This window comes from Hippoglossus stenolepis, chromosome 18, assembly GCF_022539355.2.
Source record: "Hippoglossus stenolepis isolate QCI-W04-F060 chromosome 18, HSTE1.2, whole genome shotgun sequence".
In the NCBI taxonomy this organism is placed as follows: domain Eukaryota; kingdom Metazoa; phylum Chordata; class Actinopteri; order Pleuronectiformes; family Pleuronectidae; genus Hippoglossus; species Hippoglossus stenolepis.
Genome location: NC_061500.1, coordinates 2,824,654 through 2,844,503, shown reverse-complemented (window position 1 = coordinate 2,844,503; position 19,850 = coordinate 2,824,654). Strand labels below are relative to the sequence as shown.

Sequence of the window (19,850 nt, the reverse complement as noted above, 5' to 3'; positions counted from 1 at the left end):
ATCTGTTGTGTTACCGTCAGTTGCTAAACAATAAAATCTGTGACAGTGAAAAGATGAAGCAGAATATTTAGAGTGAATGTGAAGAAGCTGCAGGTTCAACTGGAGCCTGTGACTTTCACACACTGATCTCATGTGACTTGGGTTGTTCCTCATCTGTACATCACATCGGACATTTCACAAATCATTAATGCAAAATCATCCAAACACTGTAAAAACCAAATGTGCCACAAGTTGGAAAAACAACTTCATCTTTTTTTTTTTAGCCGGAGCCAATCTGCTCGAGCGTCGCAGATAAATTCTCCCGGGAGTCAAAGTGTCTGAAGACGAGTCGCACGCGAAACGATTTTCGTATTTTTCACGGAGTTCGATGACAATCAGGGAACGACAGACTGACGCCGGCCTCATCCTGTCAAGCGTGGAGCGTTCCTGACAGATTCAGTTGTGATGGTATTGTGCTCATCAAGATCGTATCAGATATGGGTAAGAGTCAGAGCTACAGCGTCTGCAGAGCTCACTCAATAAACACAGAAAAAAACATGATGAAACTGTTTTTAAAGCTCTCACATTCACATATTCAGCCAAAACGTGTCATGTCGAACTTTTCACGCACACAACTGGACAGAAACAGGACGCAGCTTGATCTCAAGAAACCATGAGACCTCTTCTTTAACAGACAGGTGAAGGCAGAACCATTTACGAAGGATTTTTAAGGAAATAAATGTAAGTGTGGAAACGTACGAGAGCTGCATCACGATGGCGCAGAACGTAAAGCTCACAAATCAGCAGACACACAGGTTTGATTCATTAGACAAGTTAGAAACCATTTACTCATTTAGAAATATGTACACCATTGTTGTTTTGTCAGTCCCCCCGCCCCCCCCCCCTAGCACTACACAAGTAAACACCACTGATGCAGCAGCAATAAAAGAACAAAAAACCACCAAAGCATAATTTTACATTTCAGGCACAGCAGAGCGTTGGCAAATGTTCGAGCACGTCCACTGACGACGCGGGTTATGGCTCTGTGTTGGACGGCGTCCACGGAACGAGGAGAGGTGGCGAGAACGTGACCTTGTGTCCTGAATCGAGACGCTTTGTTCAAGCAGCACACACACGACGACACCGGACACACATCCTTCAAAAATGAGCACGTGGAAAACAAGAGCTCCGGCGCCGCTCTGCATCACATTTGACGGGAAATCAGCGACTGCTCAACAGCGATGAATCAAACTCCTTCGAGTAGGAAGAAACAAATTCCACACGACTTCACTTGTTGGACAAGTCGCCTGTGAACAGGGGATGAATGAACGTCTGCGTGTTTATCGTCCCTGACACAGGAAATGATGACTCTGTTCATTTGTTGATCCGACTTCACAGCGACGGCAGATTTAAGGCTGCGCGGCGGCCTCAGATAATTCTCCTGTATCTGATTTAAAACAAAAATGGATTTAATAAAACTCAAGATGAGACTTTTAGTAGTGTTCCTCTGTGACACAAATGCAAAATACCCCCCCAAAAAATTAACAGAACAAATGTCTACATTCAATAATAAAACCAGATGTCAGCTTGTTACAGACCTGAAATCTCTCAGGTCTGATTTAATCATCAAACTATTAAATACCTTTCACCTTCAAACTTTAATGACATTTAAACGTGACTTAAAAATCATGATTTCTTTCTACTGATGCTCTTAAGTTAAAGATAGAACAACCAGGTTTCCCTTTAAGCTGTGAGTTGTGTTTTGGTGTTGAAACGATTCCTGCTACATGTGGAAAAGGATCCGATACGTGATCGATCTGCAGTGCAAAGATTTCTGGGGATTCACAAATCTTCTAAATTAAGAGAAAACTACGATTAGAGTCCGTTTTAATCAGGTTTTAATCTAATTAAGACACAAGTGAGGTATTTGGAACAGACTTTGTATAAAGATGGACGACAGGACAGCGCCGCTAAAGCGTCTTGATCGCCCCCCAGAGGCTGGCTGCAGTATAGGCCATAAACCCTGTCCCCTCCATGTTAACAGATGGGACACTGACCAAACCAAGTCATTTTAGGTACTTCTTATCACAATGATGTTCGAGTAAGTTTCTGATAAGTTGATTCTGATGATTGACAGCTGAAACAGATATGCTTCATTTCTAGATAGTGGGAGGAATTAAAGACCCGTCGTCCATCTTTATATAAAGTCTATGATTGAGGAATCGTCTGCCTTTTGCTCTTCAGCAAGGCACTAGCTGCACTGGAACTGAGCACCTCTCCAGAACACTCAGGACGGCCCAGTACGGGGAGACGGTGTCCTGAGAGGAAATAACAAAGTGCTGACTAGTCGTGACTAAACTTCACTTTAATACACGAGCACGTGTTCCCTTCATCAGAGCATCGAACTTCATCTCGCTGAGTGTGCTCCGCCATTGGTTACTTCAACTTCACAGCCACGACTTCTGACTCTACAGGACTAACGAGGATCTACTCCTCAAATTAGGAAGAAAACAACGGGGAATCATAATTGTTGTAACCACCCACCAACACACCAGAGCTCGCACCGTTACCCAGGTAATAAAGCAATCCCACTTTCTTCTTACTCGTCAGCTTCAGATAGTCAGTGATTCTCACAAAAGATTGTTTACATCAGAGACCAGCTCCAACAGAAACCTTTTCCTTATATAAAAATTAAAGAAAAAAGGAAAAACAGAATAAACTCCTGGATGGTGAAAGACGGTGGACACCACAGAGCTGCTGTCCTCCGGCCTGGACGGGGTTCTGACCCAGCAGCTGTTCGACTCATACAGGATCCTGTGCACCCGATCGTTTATGACAGACGTCTCCCGCACGGTAGCGTCACTTGGGCGTCGAGCGCCATATGGGGAGAGGGTGTGCCTCCGTGTTGAAGATGTACTTATCCAGGCTGAGCAGCTCCGGGTCGTCGGAGAAGAGCAGATACAGGTACTTCAGCGTCTCGCCCAGGAAGAAGCTCTCCATCTTGTCCCGGGGCCCGGGGTTGAGGGGGTCACGGACGTTGTTAATGGACGTGTAGCCGCCATCGGGGACCTGCAGGAGTGGAGGTGTCAGGTCAGAGCGGTTTAATGAGGCAGAGAAAACCTCTGATGGTGCATGTTTGACTTTCCTTCAAAAGTCTGAAGTTTGACACATTAAAAAACCCACTGAAGCCAAGAGCAAATCTCACTTTGTCCTTTCTATTAAAAGGAGACACACGATGTTTCTTTCCTCTCGTGTGATGTAGAGGTTTTTATCTGCAGAGTTCAGAGCCTCCTCTCCCCCATGAGCAGACACAACTTTTCAAGTAATGACACAAACTAATTGAATTATGAACCTGAATATGTCTCCTTTAATTACGCTTTTATTTTAACGTTTTTCCTTTTCTTCTTTGTCGAACAAATCTAACCACAATGATTTCATTTTCCTGCAGGAACACATCCATTGAAACCCGGTGTTAAATTTCACTTCTAATGATTGTTAACTGACCTGGATTCTGTTCAAAGCCAAAACAAAAAAAACATAATTAAAATAAAAGCTGCCGGAGTGAACGTAGTAATGCAATATGAGGAAAATAACAAGGCCACTTCTTCTTTGCAGTATTTGAACAGACAGGATCATTAAAATGGGAGATTAAAGTGAAGCTGGTACCTTCGTGTACTTATTGAAGCTCTGAAGAATGTCCCATCCCCAGTCTCTGTACTTTGTGTCGTTAGTGAATCTGTACATGTAGAAGAGACTTTCCACCGTCTCAGGTCTCAGCAGGTTGTGTCTGTCTGCCGGCTGCAGGACACACAACATCACTTATATCACAATATCAATACATATTACAATTTTAAAGAAGCAATCAGATAGAAATCTGTTGTTTTGTTAGTTTTGGTTGACTCCTTATTCAACCATGTAGACTTTGATAAAGCACAAATCAAGAAAAAGCAACATGAGTCATTTAAATTAAAGATAAAATACAAGAGCAGACGGATTCAATTCAAAACAACAGACAGGTTGACACAGATTTATACAGATTCTGATTCTGTCATCGTACTTTGTGAAAAATAAAAATTGTTCTGAACATTTTAATGAGACTGGTTATTGCTCTTTGCGAGAAGAATCAAGACATTTTTTTTTTTTTGAAAAACCTCCCGGGGAAAGATCTGACTCTGACAAGTTTGACAAACCAACAATTAAAGTTCCTTATCCTCAAATTGAGGAACAGAAGCACTGAATACTTCTCAAATAAGGATTTAAGTAGATAAAGAATAATTAAACTGTACAAAAAGTCTGTCTGTACACGTTACATCCCTCAGCTGTCAAAAAAAACCACACTAACAATCAGACACGGAGGCTCAGAACAACCTTCATCTTGAGTTTGAATCTTTTATGATGACTTTCATCATCATCTATTTTATTTTGACTATCTTTTCTTTTTCATTTTTATTTCTTTCAACTAAATCACAAAGAGATAGAATAGAAAAACTAGATTTTCCAATATTTCAAGTGTTAAATCCAATGAAAAAGTCAGCAGCCATCTCTTAACTAATGATAAATATTAATGACGAATGAAAATCGATAAATATAAATAAATAATAACAGCCTTACCTTGACGACGACGTCTCGCCCGTCGCTGGCCTGCAGGCTGAAGTGTGCGATCTCTGGGCTCAGTCCCGTCTCCATCTGCGTGTACATCTGGTGACACGTCTCGATCAGCTGCACCGCCAGATCCATGTGGTCCCCGGGGAGGCCGTTGTGGGCCCCCAGCGCCAGCGTTCCTGGCAGGAAGCAAACCAGGTGATCCTGCAGAGGAGCGACAGAGGTACAATCGTGAAGTCAAGGTCAAAGAAAGGATGACGTGAGGTTCAAGGTGATGTCAAGGGCAAACTAGAAAGAAGCAGTAATAGGAAGAAGAACTTCACTTCTGCGGTGTCTGCAGCTGGGAGTATAGTTGAGGCTCGGCTGCACAGCTTGCTCAGAGTTTGCACAGTGACTGATTCAACAAAAGCCGAAAGGATTAAGCCCTGATTGATTCAACAAGGTGGTCACAGTCTGCGCAGCACGTTTTGGCAATCAGGAGTTAGTGAGCTGTGTGCATGACTTCCGAAAACCACTGTGTGTCTAATCTATGTGCAGGTCCGAGGATAAATAAGGCGCCTTTGACCCTCTGACAACCCCTGTGTTTCCCCACACTGACTATCGGCGAGCATCGGTACCATCTTAGCGTTGAAGCGGCCGTGGGACAGCTCTCCGACGAAGGTCAACCTGCCGGGACCCGTCTGCTTCACAAGGTGCTTCTTCACTCCCTCCACGGCCTGCAGGTAGTCCTCCAACAGACTGCACAAGAAACACACGTCAAGAACAGAACCTTAGTCAGTGTGCAAAGATTAAAAGTGGTGTTGTAAAGTATCAACTTAAATATGAGCGTTTAAAGTAATCTACTGAAAAGCAGGATCATATTTTGTACTTGATGTAGCCGACATCCTCCTTTGAAACTCTGTGAATTACAGATGCTCCTTTAATGTTGTGTTTCTGCTCTGAAGTTCAAATCTATTTGATTCAACTTGACTACTTCTTTCCCACGAGAACTTCGACCCAAGAGATGTAAAAAACGGAAATTACTCGTCTTCCGTCTTCCCCCCCTGCAGCCACTGTTTGAGCAGGTATTCGTAGTAGCTGTCGGCCCTGGCTCCCAGCGTGAACACTCCTTTGTGGGAGAACTGTCCGCTGTTGGTGTTGATGAACATGGGCACCAGGCCGTCGTGTTTGCCTGGCAGCTTGTGGACCAGCTTCATCACCTCGTCCACGACCTCCTGAAAACAAGATTCAGGCCAAAACATGAGAAAACAGTTTCCCTTCGCTTACTGCTCATGTGTGATTAATCATTGGAAAATTGATACGCAATTTCACACTTGACGAAATTGGCCTCATCAAAAGCTGCGTCTCAGGGGGCTGGCTCGGGTTATGACAGACATTATTCAACTTCCTGTCAGGCTGGCGCTTGTTTCTGGAATCACTCAAACCCTGACAACACGACGGAGTGAAAGTAAATCCCGGCTCACGCTCGTCACTTCAATCCCACGAGCGTTTGCGAGTTGTACTTAATGTCGGATTCTAACGGAACTGCAACGCTCAATCTGAACCCAGGAAACATTGCTTAAACACTGCATCCGATCTTTTCACAGTTCAAAGTAATGCAAATATAATTCATTCACTCACACACACACACGCTGCAGGACACTTTAATATGACAGAAATCCTCCTGACCTGATACTGTGGCTCCTGGGTGAGGCGGCTCAGCTCTCTGAACTCCAGCTGAATGCTCGTGACCTCGGCCAGCGTGCTGTCAGACGTCCAGCGCGGGGGGTGGGCGGTTCCCTTCCCGATGTTCACGTCCGAGAATGGGATCTTTGAGGGAGTTTTGAAGGCCGGCATCAGCCTGGACCCGAGATCTTTCTTTGAGTGGGAAGAACAGAGAGAGCAGAATAATGAGGGGAAATTGATTTACAACAAATCTGAAGACACAAGAGTGAACAGAAACTCTAAACACTAAACGTAAGCTACTGCAGTTGTTTACTCATTTGTAGACTTGTAACATTTTATTATTAAGAGTTGTTTTCTTCATCGTTTAACAACTCGTTGCTGTTTTATTTCTAGGTTAGGATTTCCAACAGCGCTCATTGATTAGGAGGGTTTTTACTGGGAGCTGAATTATCTGCAGAGGTCTCCAGCTTTTCCAAAAACAAACAGACCCGATAATTAAAACCAGTTAAAACAATGAATTCTTCCAGAACGCCCACTGCTAACGACCTCTCTGAATATGTTCTGCACTTGCTCTGAACAGAAATAAAACATAACATGACATTGTAGAAGGCTTCCTTTAAGTTTATATGTTAATATATGTTAAGCTAAGTGATAATAACATTCTCAAACTAAATGAGGATAAGAGACCAAAGGCTGAAAACACAACGAGTGTTATTTTAGACCAGGGTGTTACTACTGTTTCATCCCAGAAACTTTGCTAAGCTCAGCAATTCCCGACGGAGCAAGATGCTGAAAATAAATCATTCATACTTTCATATCAAATGGACGAGACACTGACAATGCACTTTTTACTGGTCTTCATAAAAAGTCCACTGAGGTTAAATCCAGAACTCTGCTGCTACACTTGTTGTTCAATAAGAGTCGTCCTTGTTGTGTATAAAACTCTATGTAAAGATCTTAAAGACAAAATTTAACGGAGCCTTTTTACAACCTCAATTATTACGATGTGAATGCTTCACATGTTCTATAGCCTCTAAATGTCTTTTCTGATTTGTTGATCATACGTTTTATGTCCTATTACTCAATGGTTTGTTTCTTTTTCCACTCTATTTTACATTTTTACTCTTTGGAAGCACCTTGGGCTGCATGTTTTGTATTAAAAGGCTATACAAAGTTTTATGAATATCATTATCTCTAATTAGAATAACCATTTTGGTGCCTTACTGCTTTATCTAGGAAGAGCTGGTCTCCTGAGAGGTGGTAGGTGCTGAGCAGGCCCCCGAGCACACGGATCGTCGTCTCAAAAAGGTTAACGTCCACATTCTTGTTGAAGGTGAGTTCTTTCTCTACCCAGTTCTTTGCTTCTTCAAACTCTGCGTGGAGTCAGAATAGAAGAGTGAGGGGCAGAAACAGAGGAAAAGAAAGATTGACAGTTTTGAAGAACTGAAGAAGTGACATAAGATACCTTCTTTTAGCCCCAAAATCCACATCGTGTCCAGAGAATCAATGAGGGTCAAACCCAAACCGAACCACTCCCCAAACGACTTGGAAATGGGCTTGAGCTCGTCGTGACCCCAGGCGTGGTCCTTGTAGCCTTTCCACGCGTGTCTGAAGGCGTCGCGTACGGCCTCCAGTCTGTCCACCTTCCCAGTTGATACTACAAAAGGCCCAGGAAGGAATAAATAAGAAATGAAAGTGATATATTAAAGCCTGTGTTTCCTCTCGGAGTCTCTCTCTCTCTCTCTACCGTGATTACTTTCAGTGGATGGATAGAATATTCTGTGCCATGTGTTAATGCTCCGGCTTTGAGCACATCAGGGCTTTATCCTGCAAGTTGAAAGTGTTGAAACTGTAAATCAGGAAAAAGGAGCCGGCCAGTGCTGCTTTACAGAATCTGTTTGAGGGGAAATACGAGAACGTCATAGGTGGAGCCAAGAAGGGTGAAAGGTTTGAACTGTTGCCGACTTGTAATGGCAGAAACTTATGGCTTCGCTTCATCACATTATTGCTCCCTTTGGTTTTGGATTGTTAGTCAGACCAAACAAGACACTTAGAGGTGTGACCTTGGGCTCTGGGGCAGTTTAACATCTCACAGACTCAATAAAAATGTGTATACCTGCTGTGTGCCTCAAATCTCTTCGCAGGAAAACCAGCAGTTGGGTACTGACCTTCCGGTGGGACGGTGGCAGCGGGGTCGGCCGGGGGCGCCGCCGCGTCTTTCTCAGCGGCCGAAGGCGGAGGCTCTGTGGCCTGTTCGGCTTCAATCATCGCTCCTCTCCAGCTGCATGACGAGAGCAGAAACCTGTGTGAATTATTTATGCCTGCCTCTCGGATACATGTGCTACAAAAAAGACGAGACAGCTGCCACAGGGCCCGGGAGCAGCCGGGAGAAATCAGGTTCACATCTTCGGAGTATTTTCGTATTAAAATGCAAATTCTCCGAGCAGCGGAAAGGGAAACAAACAGATCACCTGACAATTTTCTTTTCTTTGTCCTCGTCCTCTCCTCCTTCTTCTTCTTCGTGAACAACAACTTGCTCTGGATTTTCTCCAGCGACCACGTCTGAAGCATTGCCATCTTTCTTCGTGCTCGGTGGACCCCTCTTGTTCGTAATTGTCTTTTTCTGTGGATAAACAAACAGCTAGAGCTAGAAACAGGGGAGACGACATGAACGCTCCACGGAACAGGACTGACAGTGAATAAATATGTGGGCTACAAGGGGTATTACAGCTTTAAGTGTGGTCTATTATAACCATATCAGCAAACTAAATAACAATGGTTTCACGTGAAGGGATATTCCAGACCCATAACCACAGTATAAACTCATTAAAATGTCATTAGGGTTTGCGGAAATTGCATTTTTATGTTTTTGTTTATTTCTGGTTGACGTCCCTGTGATGAATAAAAACAGAACTCAAACCTTAATGGGAGGTTTTGCCAAAATAGGGATGATGGGTCCTTTGGGCTCCGCCACCGTATCTGGAACATCAGCTGGTCCTAAATGTGGCACCGGCATGGGAGCGAGGGCTTTCGCTGCATCGAGACCCAACACAGGCTTCACCGCTGGAGGAGCTGCGTTCAACTCCCTGTCGGTCAGCTCCAGCCAGTCGTCCCTGTCAGACGCACCTACAGCCACAGTGAACAAGAAATCAAGCTCAGACTGAAGCTGCAGCTGAAACTGTGACGAGGAACGGCCTGCCTGCACAGGATGATAAAACCTTTACGGGTGTTTTGTTGGCCAACTGAAGTGGCAGGATTTATCCCGGTGCTGCCAATGAAAAGTGAGAGGGAGAGTTGAAGAGGGGCAGAGTGAGCGAGAGAGCAAGAGAGGAAGCAAGAGGGAGACGGAGAGAGAGAAGGATGTGAAGAGCGCCACACACAGTTATGAAGCAACGGTGCAAAACAGATTATGATCGATATCAAAATAAAATTTTGTATTAAAAAAATGTATTTTAGCCTGGCAGGGGTTCTTCTGTACTATTATAGGAGAAACCCTGTATAAACACATATATACACACAGGAATAAGTTATTGTTGCGAACATCGCACAAAACAAATCACAGATAAATGTGATAGGGCCAATATCGGCTGATAAAATCGTCTGACAATATTTGGGTCAAGCTCTAATCTTTACATTATCATCATGAAGCCCATCTTATAAAAACATAGACGAACCATAAGAATGAGACATGACGGTTGACTTCCCCTCGACCAAGGCAGGCAAACAATATATCATACGTTTCCAAAGAGGTTTTGCAGTTTGGAGTTTTATCTGCTGTGACGAGAACTCTTTCAAGCTTGTTTTTTGGGTATTAAAAAAAACAAAACACTGGTGTAGTGTGGCTGGAATGAAGAAACAGAAGCGTGGACGTGGTGTGAAAATCAAATACATCACGTGCAGAAGTTTAGAAGAGTAACAGCAGAAAAACTAACCCTGACAAAACAAACATATCAGTGTCTCAATAAGGTATTTTAGTAATTGCAGTTTTTCATCATTAGATTAATTAATGACAGATTGTCTGTGTCTGAGTCAGTGTCGTGTTGTGTGAGCACTGTTTACCTCCCCATTGCTGCGAGATGCTTGGATATGAGAGCAGTCCGACTATGAGCAGCAGAGCCAGCAGGAGCAGGATGAGGCTTCGCTGGAGCCGAGACAACTGCTTCCATTTCTGTCGGCAGATAAACCAACAGAAGTTACGGCCGTGAAATCACATCACAGGCGTCTGACGACAGATTTAAGCACTTCCTCCTCGTAAAGTCTTACAAAACTGTTCATCCTACCTTCCTCGTCTCGCTTACCCTGGATAGACTCAACATCTCTCTCCACCTGGTGACAGATCCCAACTACACAATCTAACCCGTTCACCTGAGCAGTGCAGAGGGAGGGACAGAGTCAGGGTGTCCCAGGAGACCAGCAGACAGGCTGCTAGAACTCGGTTACCTCCTCTAATTAACACCTGTGCAACACCATGAAACTATTGGGACATTGCATGTGTGAGCAGCAGCAGCACACGCAGAAGACTCGATCTCAGGGGGACGGTGACTTTGCTCCAGTTCATTCAGACTAACGCACACGAGAGAACGTTCTGTGCAGCTCTAAGGTTCCTCGTCAATAAATAATAATTCACCAGAAGACTTATTATTCAACGTCAAGGTCTGATGTACTCACATTTCTCTCTCAACCTAAAAAAAAACGTTCTGTGCAATATTTGAATAGAGATTTTTTTTGTCATTTCCATTACTTTATATGTAGATTAAAAACAGAAAATCGTTTTATTCTCTATCTGCACAGAGGAGGCAGGGAGACTCACATAGAACCAGTTACACTCACTAACAAACAAGTGATCTGCAGAGAAGCGTGTTCCCAAACACTACAGATACTTATAGACTGAAAGTGGAAACGGATTTGAATTTTGATAAATGCTCTGACTCAGCTTCGGATAAACTGAAAATAAATCACGCTTTAGACTCAATCCCCACACAGTATCATGTAACCCCTGTAAAGATACGTGCACCCGTTCAACCCACACACCTGTGGTGACAGGATACATTGATTTATCTGTGGCCCACAGCAATATCAACACTGACAGCCGCATATCGATTTTCTATTTTGGTACTGTTTCAAATGAGTAAAATCCTATTTCATCGATTCCATTGCACCTCCTTGTCCAACTCTCGCTCTCTCTCTCTGACACACACAGACACACACAGACACACAAACCTATCTGTCAGAGTTGGCCAGGCCATTTGGAGCACTGACGGAAATCCATCATAAAATCCATAACGTTTTTAACGTCCCCTTCTGTCTCTTTACTGGTTTTCTGTGTGAGCCAGTCTATCAGGGTGTGCATGAGAACACGCCACATGTGTGTTCCACGACTTGGCTCAGTGAGGTTTTGCGATTGGTTCGACACAAACACTGTGAATGAAAGGGCGAACGACATGTCTTCACTCCCTCCCACTTATCCAGAAATGAAGCCCAAATATCTGATAACCTGTGATATCGTTCCCGGTGCCAAAACCAACGTTTGTTCCGTCTAAACTTGAGTTCAGGACCACTCACCCTCCAGCAGGACTGTCGGCGGTGCTTGCCGTTGTTGTAGTTGTGCCCGTGCGGGTCACTGAGCGTCAGGGAGATGAAATCCTTTCTAGCAGGCGGATACATCCTCTGATCGGGGCGGACGATCGAAGGTCATAGAAGCTGTCGAAAGGTCTGATGGAACAAATCGAATCGATATTAAAAGTTAACTGATGACTCTATTAATGATTCGATCAATAGTCAAAATGAGTTTCCATCATTTCCATCTCCTTCAGCATCACGAGCAGCTGACAATAAGGAGCTCTGAACTTTCTGGAGTTTTGTTTTTGGGAATCAGGTGTAAACACATACAACCTTTAACTTCTGATATTAACTTAAGTTACTTTAAATTCCAGCGTAGTGTCTGTGGAGCTTTGTCACTGATTGTTGACTCTGGAAAAAGACTTGATTTACATGATGCAAACTACTCACGCTTTGTACATTCAGTCTGACTAAATTTGTCATCACCTCCTTTACCTCCTTTTTTGCAGCTCCTTTCTGTATTTGCATGTGTTGTGACTTTTTGCAGGCCGTGTTGGCAAATTGATGAAGTTGTTTCCCTAAAATTTGCACGTGTCTTTTTTCCTATTTGCATGTGTTTTTCTCCATTTGCAGTGCGTGGACATCTATTGACCACCTCACGACTGTTCTTTAAAACACCTCTTTAACTTCTAGGACCCCCAAACTGATGGAGACATGGAGCAGGGACCCCCGACTATATATATATATATTGTATAAAATTGTGTTTTATATTAAACTGGGCCTCGTGCCATGTATACACATAGCTACTCTGTTATTGCGCATTCAATACTAAGCTATTCAAATAATACACAGGTTCATATATTCGTGTTTGTATTATTGTGCGTCGCTGAATGTGTGCATTGCTGACTGAAAGATAACGTCTTCTGCCTCCATTTACCCGTTCACTACAACGTGTTGGATTCATGTTCATGTGTATTTTAAAGACATTTAAATGAGTGGACCCCCTGTTGAGGACCTCTGCTTTGACTTGTCCCTGAAACGAGCTTCAACACTGATTTAAAGTTTTAATAAAAGGAGGTTAATTCTGATAACATGGTGATAACATGGGGCAGCTCCTCTAAATAACACACACCTTCATTTTAAAGTTATTTCAGCGTAGGAGACATTTAAAGAATCAATACTTTAATAACTCATTCATGAAATGACATGAAATACTAAATGTAAACATGTGATTTTAGAGCAGTTAGCTAGTGAAGCTAAAGGGGCTCATGTGTCCCTCTGCAGCAGTGTCTCCCCCCCGACATGTTGTTAGACCCTCAGGTGAACTGTCTCACCCTCTCACTGTCTCACCCCCTCTCACCCTGTCCCCCTGTCTCACCCCCTCTCACCTTCCTCCTGGTCCCCTGGTCCACAGGCGACGCTAGCCTCCGGGGAAGCTAACCCACAGTTAGCCTAGCCTAGCTTTAGCTTCCTGCTCCGGTGTCTCCCGGTGGAACGAGACGCTTCTCGGCGGCGGCAGCAGCGGCTCCGACGGGCGACGCGAGGCGAGGAGTCCGCGGTCATGAGGCGTCACACGATGTAAACACAGAGGGACATGCTAATGCTAGGTGAGGAGGGGGGAGGAACTGATGCGGAAGTGTCAGAGCTGGGAGGGAGGGAGGGAGGGAGGGGCCCTGTGCGGTCATGTGACGGGGTGGGCGTTAACCCTTCCAATGACCCCGCCCACACCCAACTCAAATGTATTTATTATTTATTATTTAATCTGTTATATCATCCTATTTTAATAATATTGAACCAAATATGGTCAATTATATTTAGGCTAAATGGTGTTTAGCTAAATATTATGCTTAACTGTATTTCCAACAAGGGCCGAAAAGCCTGTATTGCTTTAAGACCTGCTGCTGTGAACACATTTTAATATTAATATACGTGAATTATCCGTTAACTGACACACACATGTATCACGCTGGTGTAACGTACAAAATATCGTTCCAGACAAATCGTGTGATATCATCTGGAAATTTGACGTTGTCCATTGAGATCAAACACAGATCGCACAGCGTGAACATTTTGATTATGTCTTTTTTTTTTAATTCAGCTGAAACACGTCTTTGAACGAGCTGATGAAGGAATAAGCACAACACAGATGTCCAGCCTGTCATTTCATATCTTTGTAAAATGACAATTTGTAAAAAAAAACAAAAAACAGGTAAAGTAACAATGATCAGTCTCAGCCAGCCAAGGCAATCATGTGGAATGATGATCATCAAATGTAAATACACAAACATTTAAACAAACCAGACCAGAATTTGCAAACCGGTGGATAAAACCCTTTAAACTTTAATGTAATCCATCTGGTTGAAATTAAGATTAAGTACATTTCCTCTCTGTTTGATCACATCAGTTTTGTGAAAGCAAATTATCCTAAGCAAAGAAATTTCGTTTGGTTGTTTCCCCAGCTTCAGAGCTGCTAATCGAACGAGGCAGGTAAACTCCGCTCCCTGAGATCTTGCTCATCTGAATCCTCTGTTCCCAGCAGACTGCACACGACACACAACCCTGATTCAGCCGAGGAGCTACGAGACTCTCGTCCTTTCTCCGGACCCAAGCACTTCTCAGATTAGACGAAGCAGGAGTTCGGGCCAACGGCAATTACTCAGTGCTCATTGTGTGGTCACAGGCACTTCTTCTTCCACTGGAGTTAAAAGAATCCATGCAGGTCTGCTACTTTTTTGCATTAACTGTCAAACTGATGCATGATCTTTACAGTACAGTGAAAAAAAAATACAGTATTGTTCTGTGAGGAACCGGAGGGATGTGTAAACTGCTTGAAGGAGACATATTCTGCTCGTATTCAGATCAGTGTTTGAGTCCACAAAACACTTTGGGAGTTTCGGGGACAAACAGCGTTGCAGCCAAATCCAAAACAACTGAAGTAACTTGAAACGTAAAAAAAACAACATACTGCTCCTGGCATCATTTACACCATGTTTTTATCTTAAATGTCGGCAGTTGTCCTCGGCCCGGAGCCGCGCTCACGTAGCGAGAGCTGCGAGTTTCGCCAAACGGCAAGAACTCGGACATTTAAGCTAAAAAACACGGTGTGAATGAAGCAGTTTCAGGTCAAATTTGAATGTCGGGGCTCACGGACACTTGGACGACGCCGCAGGAGCAGTTTGTCCTCTGGTGTATTTTATATCCTTTAACGTTTCTATTCTTTCCATTTGTCTTGTTATAAAACTGAGCTACAAGACCGACCAACATACAACAGCTTCAGTGCCTATGTATATATATATATATATATATATATCATTAAAGTGTTATACCTGAGATGTGAAAATACATGAAATTATATGAAAACTGTATGAAAACATGTATTTTTAATACGTATGTATCAAGTATGTTTGAGATAATACGACTAAAGCCCCTTTTATCGTTTTTTTGGGAATTAAATACATTTAGTTTTTTCAAATAAAACCTGACTGGCTCGGTCACGTGTGGCCAATGGGACGACAGTAGCTGTGTCCCCATCCAGAACACATTGTTTAGAGGTGAGTTGGGACGTTTATATACACGATGGGCCGGCGATAACAGAAGCCCTGAATACATATAGAAAGGTTTAAAGAAAAAAACATACATATTTTAAATTATTCAATGCAAGATAAATGTCTCTGTAAACAAAATTGACTTCTCCGTTAGAAAAAAAAGGTCGGGGGAGCGCTCGTGCCCTCTCAAATTCATTAATATGGAGTCACTCAACTTGAGAGATCAAATCCTCAAAAATACAAGAGGAAAAGGGCCGAACGTCGGAGGATACGTTCCAGGTGTCCTCCTGGAGTCCACGTTCAGAACAGAGGTTCGAGTCCCGGACCTGTGGGTCCTCTGGGGGGGCGGCACAGTGGTCCAGCACCTCTAGCTGAAGCACACGGGTCCGACCGTGAAGCCGAACGGGGACGTGAGGTTTCCTCCCGCCATGAGGGCCAAGTCTCTGAGAGGAAGCAGCTGGAGGTCCTCGAACTCGAACACAGACTCACGAGGGCCGGACACCGTCTCCTCTCCCGGCTGATGCACAGGAAATACAATGTGTTTGACATTTTATTGATACGGATCAATTAGAGGCTGCATCTAATGTTTGTTTATAATGAATTGCTTTGCTGCCTTCGCTATCTGACATTTTAGAATACAGGACTAGATGGTGAATATCCCTCGTTAGCGTAGAGCTGCTGTTTTACGTACCACACAGTCTTTAAGTTCTCCGAGGTAACTCTGCCTCCGGTTGTCGGTGAGGAACTTGATGTCTCTGTCCGTCTGGCCCAGTCTATGTCCTGGATGACAGGAGTAGGTCAGCTTCTGGATGGCCGTGCTACTGTGTAACCTCAGGAACCGCAACTGGACCACGTTGGCCCCCGGGTAGTAGAACTGAAGGGAAGAAGAACGATGCAACAAATCATCAGTGGAGGCGAGGCCTTAATTACAGATTAATAATTACAACAATAATAACGTTAAGTGGATGGAAAACCTGTTTCCTGCCATGTCCAATTAAGAAAAACTATGTAGTGTTTATACATTGGCCAGAAAAACAGTATTAAGTTTGTACTTCTTCTCACTCCTTTTCAGATATGTAGATGAAATCATTAAGTGTTTGATTTTCTTTTTTTTTAATTGACATGAATATCATCACTGGACGCAGTTTTAATAAATACATAAATCCCCGAGTGGTTTGAAACTGCAGGAGACTTCACAGTAAATGTTTAACTTGGCAGTTTCCTGATCCAGAGAGAAGTGCACCCACCTGAAAACCCTGCTCCAGCCGGCTGAGCCACTCAAAAGACCCGTCCTCAGAGAACTCCCTCATCCAGGCTTTCACCGGCAGCTGCAGGCGGACGAGAGAAAACACACATTCTCAAAATCTGAATGCGAGTCCTGCTTTCGTGTGAGAGAGGTTGTGAAGGTCGGCGGATTAGATTAGCATGCAGCCGGAGAATGAACCTGAGGTAAATTGGAAACCTTAGTGTCAGGAATCCGCTTCACGCTCCACCCGTGACCAATTCATATTATTCTTTTGATGAGTGTGTGTTTTATTGACTGAAGAGGAAAGGGTGAGAGCTGAATGTGTGTTGTGTTTTCATACAGTTACACAACGAGAATAACAACATGTGTATCCTTATAATCCTGATGCTCTCTTCGTGTTGCTCCCCTCCTTCCCACAGCTGTGTGTGTGTGTGTGTGTGTGTGTGTGTGTGTGTGTGTGTGTGTGTGTACGTGTGGTTAATAACATGTTTTCATGACTGTTACTGAAGCTGATGAACTTTTCACAGACATATCGTAATCAGCGTTTGTGTTTGATGTGCTGATAAACGTTTATTTTACAGAATTAACAATGCAGTAAAGATGTGGATTTATGATTAAGTTTTTTAACATTTACGTAAAAGAATATATGCTTATTTCTTTAATTCAAGTTCTTTATTTTTGGTTGTATTTGTTAGTTTTGTTTAGTTATTTATATTAAATAAACTCTAAAATATTATCCGTTAATGATATTTCTTTTAAATAAGATAGCATGTTAGAAATCAGGAAGGTTTTTCTATCAGCTTCCAGTGATCACTGCAGATGTCTCAGCTAACAAACTGTGACCGTGGGAGCTGATGGATAATTCATCAGAGGTTCAGGTCGTCTGCATGAAGCTAATGAGTCCTTCATCGATCCAGAAGGGACGTCTCCCTCCTCCCGGCTGATGTCTTCCTACCTGAGAGTCTCTGGGATGGAGGCAGGTCTGTTGTGCTGAGGGGGAGAAGCTGCAGTGAGCCAGCAGAGCGTCGGCCGGGCTGCCCTGGTTCGGGTCGATGTAATACATTCCTGCAGAGAAAGGTTGGTGAGATCTGCATGAATTATGAATGAATCGTGAAAGGTGCTGAAGTTGAATTCAATTGAATTCAATATTTAACAGGGTTGTTTTGAGGTTTTATGTTGATGTTACTCTTCAAACTGAGCGATATATGGTACTGAATGGAGACAACAGCATTCAGAACTTCAACTACAGTATCTCAGTGTGTATTAGAGATGATCTCATGTGACTGACCGCTGCTGAGCTCAGGGTGACAGAGCCACAGCTCCAGACACGTGGTGGCAGGATGCTCCTTGCTGCCGTCGGGAGGATCCACCAGCAGCCGCAGGTCCTGCTGCAGAGAGTCGAGCAGGGTCTGGATCAGGGGCAGGTTCGGCTTATCGGACACGTACATCAGGTCCTGGTCACGGAGAGAGAAAACAATTAGTGGGAGTTACAAAAAGGTTCTGCTTTCGTGATTGTAAACCCAAATTAAACTAATCACATGGATTTGAAGACTAGAGATGAAGATAACTTGCCTTGAGTTGAGTCAAAGTCATGTTCAGAGACTGACCCGGAGGACCAGGAACACCGGGTGGACCCTGAGACACAAGGTGGACGCACAAATGGAGTTATAAATAAGTTACAGGAAAAGGAAAGATGCTGTTAACTGACTTAATGTCTTCAAAGCAAGTCAGTGAAAAAGCAACAGGTGTAAAAATCATTCATATTTTGACAGTTTCCTCAAATCAAGCTATTCATTCTCAAGCAAATCAAATTATTGCTACGGGGTTCAAGAGGTTTTTAGCGATATGGAAATACGCTGGTGTGGATGTGAGTCTCCTGCTGCTTCTCCACATGTGAAACACAAACTCTGGAGAAAGTCCTGACGCAGTATTCTGGACATTAGCTGGTGTTCATGTCTGAAAACTGTTAAAGCTAAACTCCATCTTCCAGACGTTGTCATTGTAGATATCTTGGAATCATGTGAACATTCAGGATGGACAGTTTCCAGTGTTTAAACTTACCGGGAGGCCCTTCCTGCCGGGCTGACCAGAAGGACCCTGGTATCCTTTCAAACCCTGCGGACGAGCACAACACACGACTCAGCACAATTCCGCTCGACAACGCCGCCACTTTCAAAATACAAACTAACTACGCGGCTACAGAAATGAAGATTCCCTGCAAAATCCAATTACATCCTAACACAGACTCCGGAGTGTGACAGCTTTGTGATTAAACGTGTTATCAACACGCAGCAGAGCGATGGAAGAGGTCAAGTGCTCGACTCGACGATTTCCTACCTTGAATCCAAACAAACCCTGAAAGAGACGAGAGAAACAGGAGGAGAAAACGACATTAGTGTGATTCTCCACTGTGAAGTGCATTTATCAACAAAGAGCGTCCCGGGGATTTGTATCTGCTGCATTACAAACTGATCAGCCACGGATTCACACGTCTGTCGATGTTATCATCATGTGTGGAAGAGTCAACACGCTGGCAGCTGATTGGCCGACAGATAGCAGGAATGACAAAAACAATAACGCTTCCATCACATTTTCCTCTGAGCTAAATAAAATCTGAGTGATGGAGGAGCTGCTTGAATTCAAAACACTGACAAACAGAGATACGGAGAAAAGGGATTAACTTTGTTTGTTCAAGGGGAAATTCATATTTATAAAGTTCTTTCCGTAAAAGAAATATCTGAATTGAAAGACAAAATATAAACGGGAGGATATTTATTATGGAGTGTTTAGAGCCATTTAGAAGATAATGTTGAATGAAGAAAACAGGAAAATTCATAGTATTCATGCTATTATTTTTTTCCCTTTAAGTGGCTCTAATACTCGAACAGTAAATGTGTTAAATAAACAAAATATACTTCACAGGTTGTTAAAGATGTTACGGTTTTATAAAGTGAATTCAAAACTTACAGGCAGCCCTGGCATCCCTGGCACCCCCCTCAGCCCTGAACGACCGATACTCCCCTTAAAGACACAGAGGTGGAGATCATATGTAAAAACATATTTACACACTTAAATATGTGTAAAAAAAATAACAGACTTAAATCTTTATCTTATGTACCTGCTCTCCCTTAAGGCCTCCAGGACCTGGCAACCCGACGGCACCTCGAATTCCCTGTAAAAAGATGCACAGCAACAACGACACAATGAGTTTCATGCAACGTGTTTTCATATCCTCGTCCTGAAACTGAATCACC

The 19,850-nt window shown here is 43.4% G+C and overlaps 2 protein-coding genes across 3 annotated transcripts in view; both read right to left on the bottom strand.

Annotated features, from left to right (window-relative positions):
• Positions 1-2,500: 2,500 nt before the first annotated feature.
• man1b1a (mannosidase, alpha, class 1B, member 1a) lies at positions 2,501-13,422 on the bottom strand. Of its 2 annotated transcripts, none has more exons than XM_047344496.1 (14): positions 13,194-13,422; positions 11,809-11,958; positions 10,306-10,414; positions 9,167-9,372; positions 8,718-8,887; positions 8,415-8,527; positions 7,712-7,903; positions 7,471-7,619; positions 6,250-6,438; positions 5,605-5,795; positions 5,199-5,319; positions 4,591-4,785; positions 3,646-3,777; positions 2,501-3,048 (listed from the first exon to the last, which is right to left on the bottom strand). In XM_047344496.1, the coding sequence occupies exons 2-14, from the start codon at positions 11,908-11,910 to the stop codon at positions 2,839-2,841; spliced, it is 2,079 nt and encodes a 692-aa protein (XP_047200452.1). In that variant the 5' UTR covers positions 11,911-11,958; positions 13,194-13,422; the 3' UTR covers positions 2,501-2,838. The 2 variants fall into 2 exon arrangements, with proteins under 2 accessions (XP_047200452.1, XP_035040424.2); XM_035184533.2 differs by having other exon boundaries at positions 8,718-8,869.
• Positions 13,423-13,918: 496 nt separating this feature from the next.
• Positions 13,919-19,850, bottom strand: part of si:ch211-196i2.1 (collagen alpha-1(I) chain) — a 72,236-nt gene continuing 66,304 nt past the window's right edge. The window contains exons 59-68 of the mRNA XM_035184531.2: positions 19,715-19,768; positions 19,564-19,617; positions 18,934-18,951; positions 18,658-18,711; positions 18,169-18,231; positions 17,885-18,050; positions 17,552-17,661; positions 16,598-16,678; positions 16,042-16,224; positions 13,919-15,867 (exon numbers count right to left, since the gene is read on the bottom strand). Of these exons, the coding sequence (XP_035040422.2) occupies positions 15,718-15,867; positions 16,042-16,224; positions 16,598-16,678; positions 17,552-17,661; positions 17,885-18,050; positions 18,169-18,231; positions 18,658-18,711; positions 18,934-18,951; positions 19,564-19,617; positions 19,715-19,768 (933 nt within the window). The 3' untranslated portion in view covers positions 13,919-15,717. The remainder of the gene's footprint in view (positions 15,868-16,041; positions 16,225-16,597; positions 16,679-17,551; positions 17,662-17,884; positions 18,051-18,168; positions 18,232-18,657; positions 18,712-18,933; positions 18,952-19,563; positions 19,618-19,714; positions 19,769-19,850) is intronic.

Coding starts and splice junctions, on each gene's coding strand:
- man1b1a (XM_047344496.1), bottom strand. CDS start 11,910: ATGTATCCGCCTGCTAGAAAGGATTTCATCTCCCTGACGCTCAGTGAC. Junction 8,528..8,717: donor AAAGAAAAGAAAATTGTCAG/GTGATCTGTTTG, acceptor CTCGTCATGCAG/CTGGAGAGGAGCGATGATTG. Junction 6,439..7,470: donor AGCTCTTCCTAGATAAAGCA/GTAAGGCACCAA, acceptor TCCCACTCAAAG/AAAGATCTCGGGTCCAGGCT.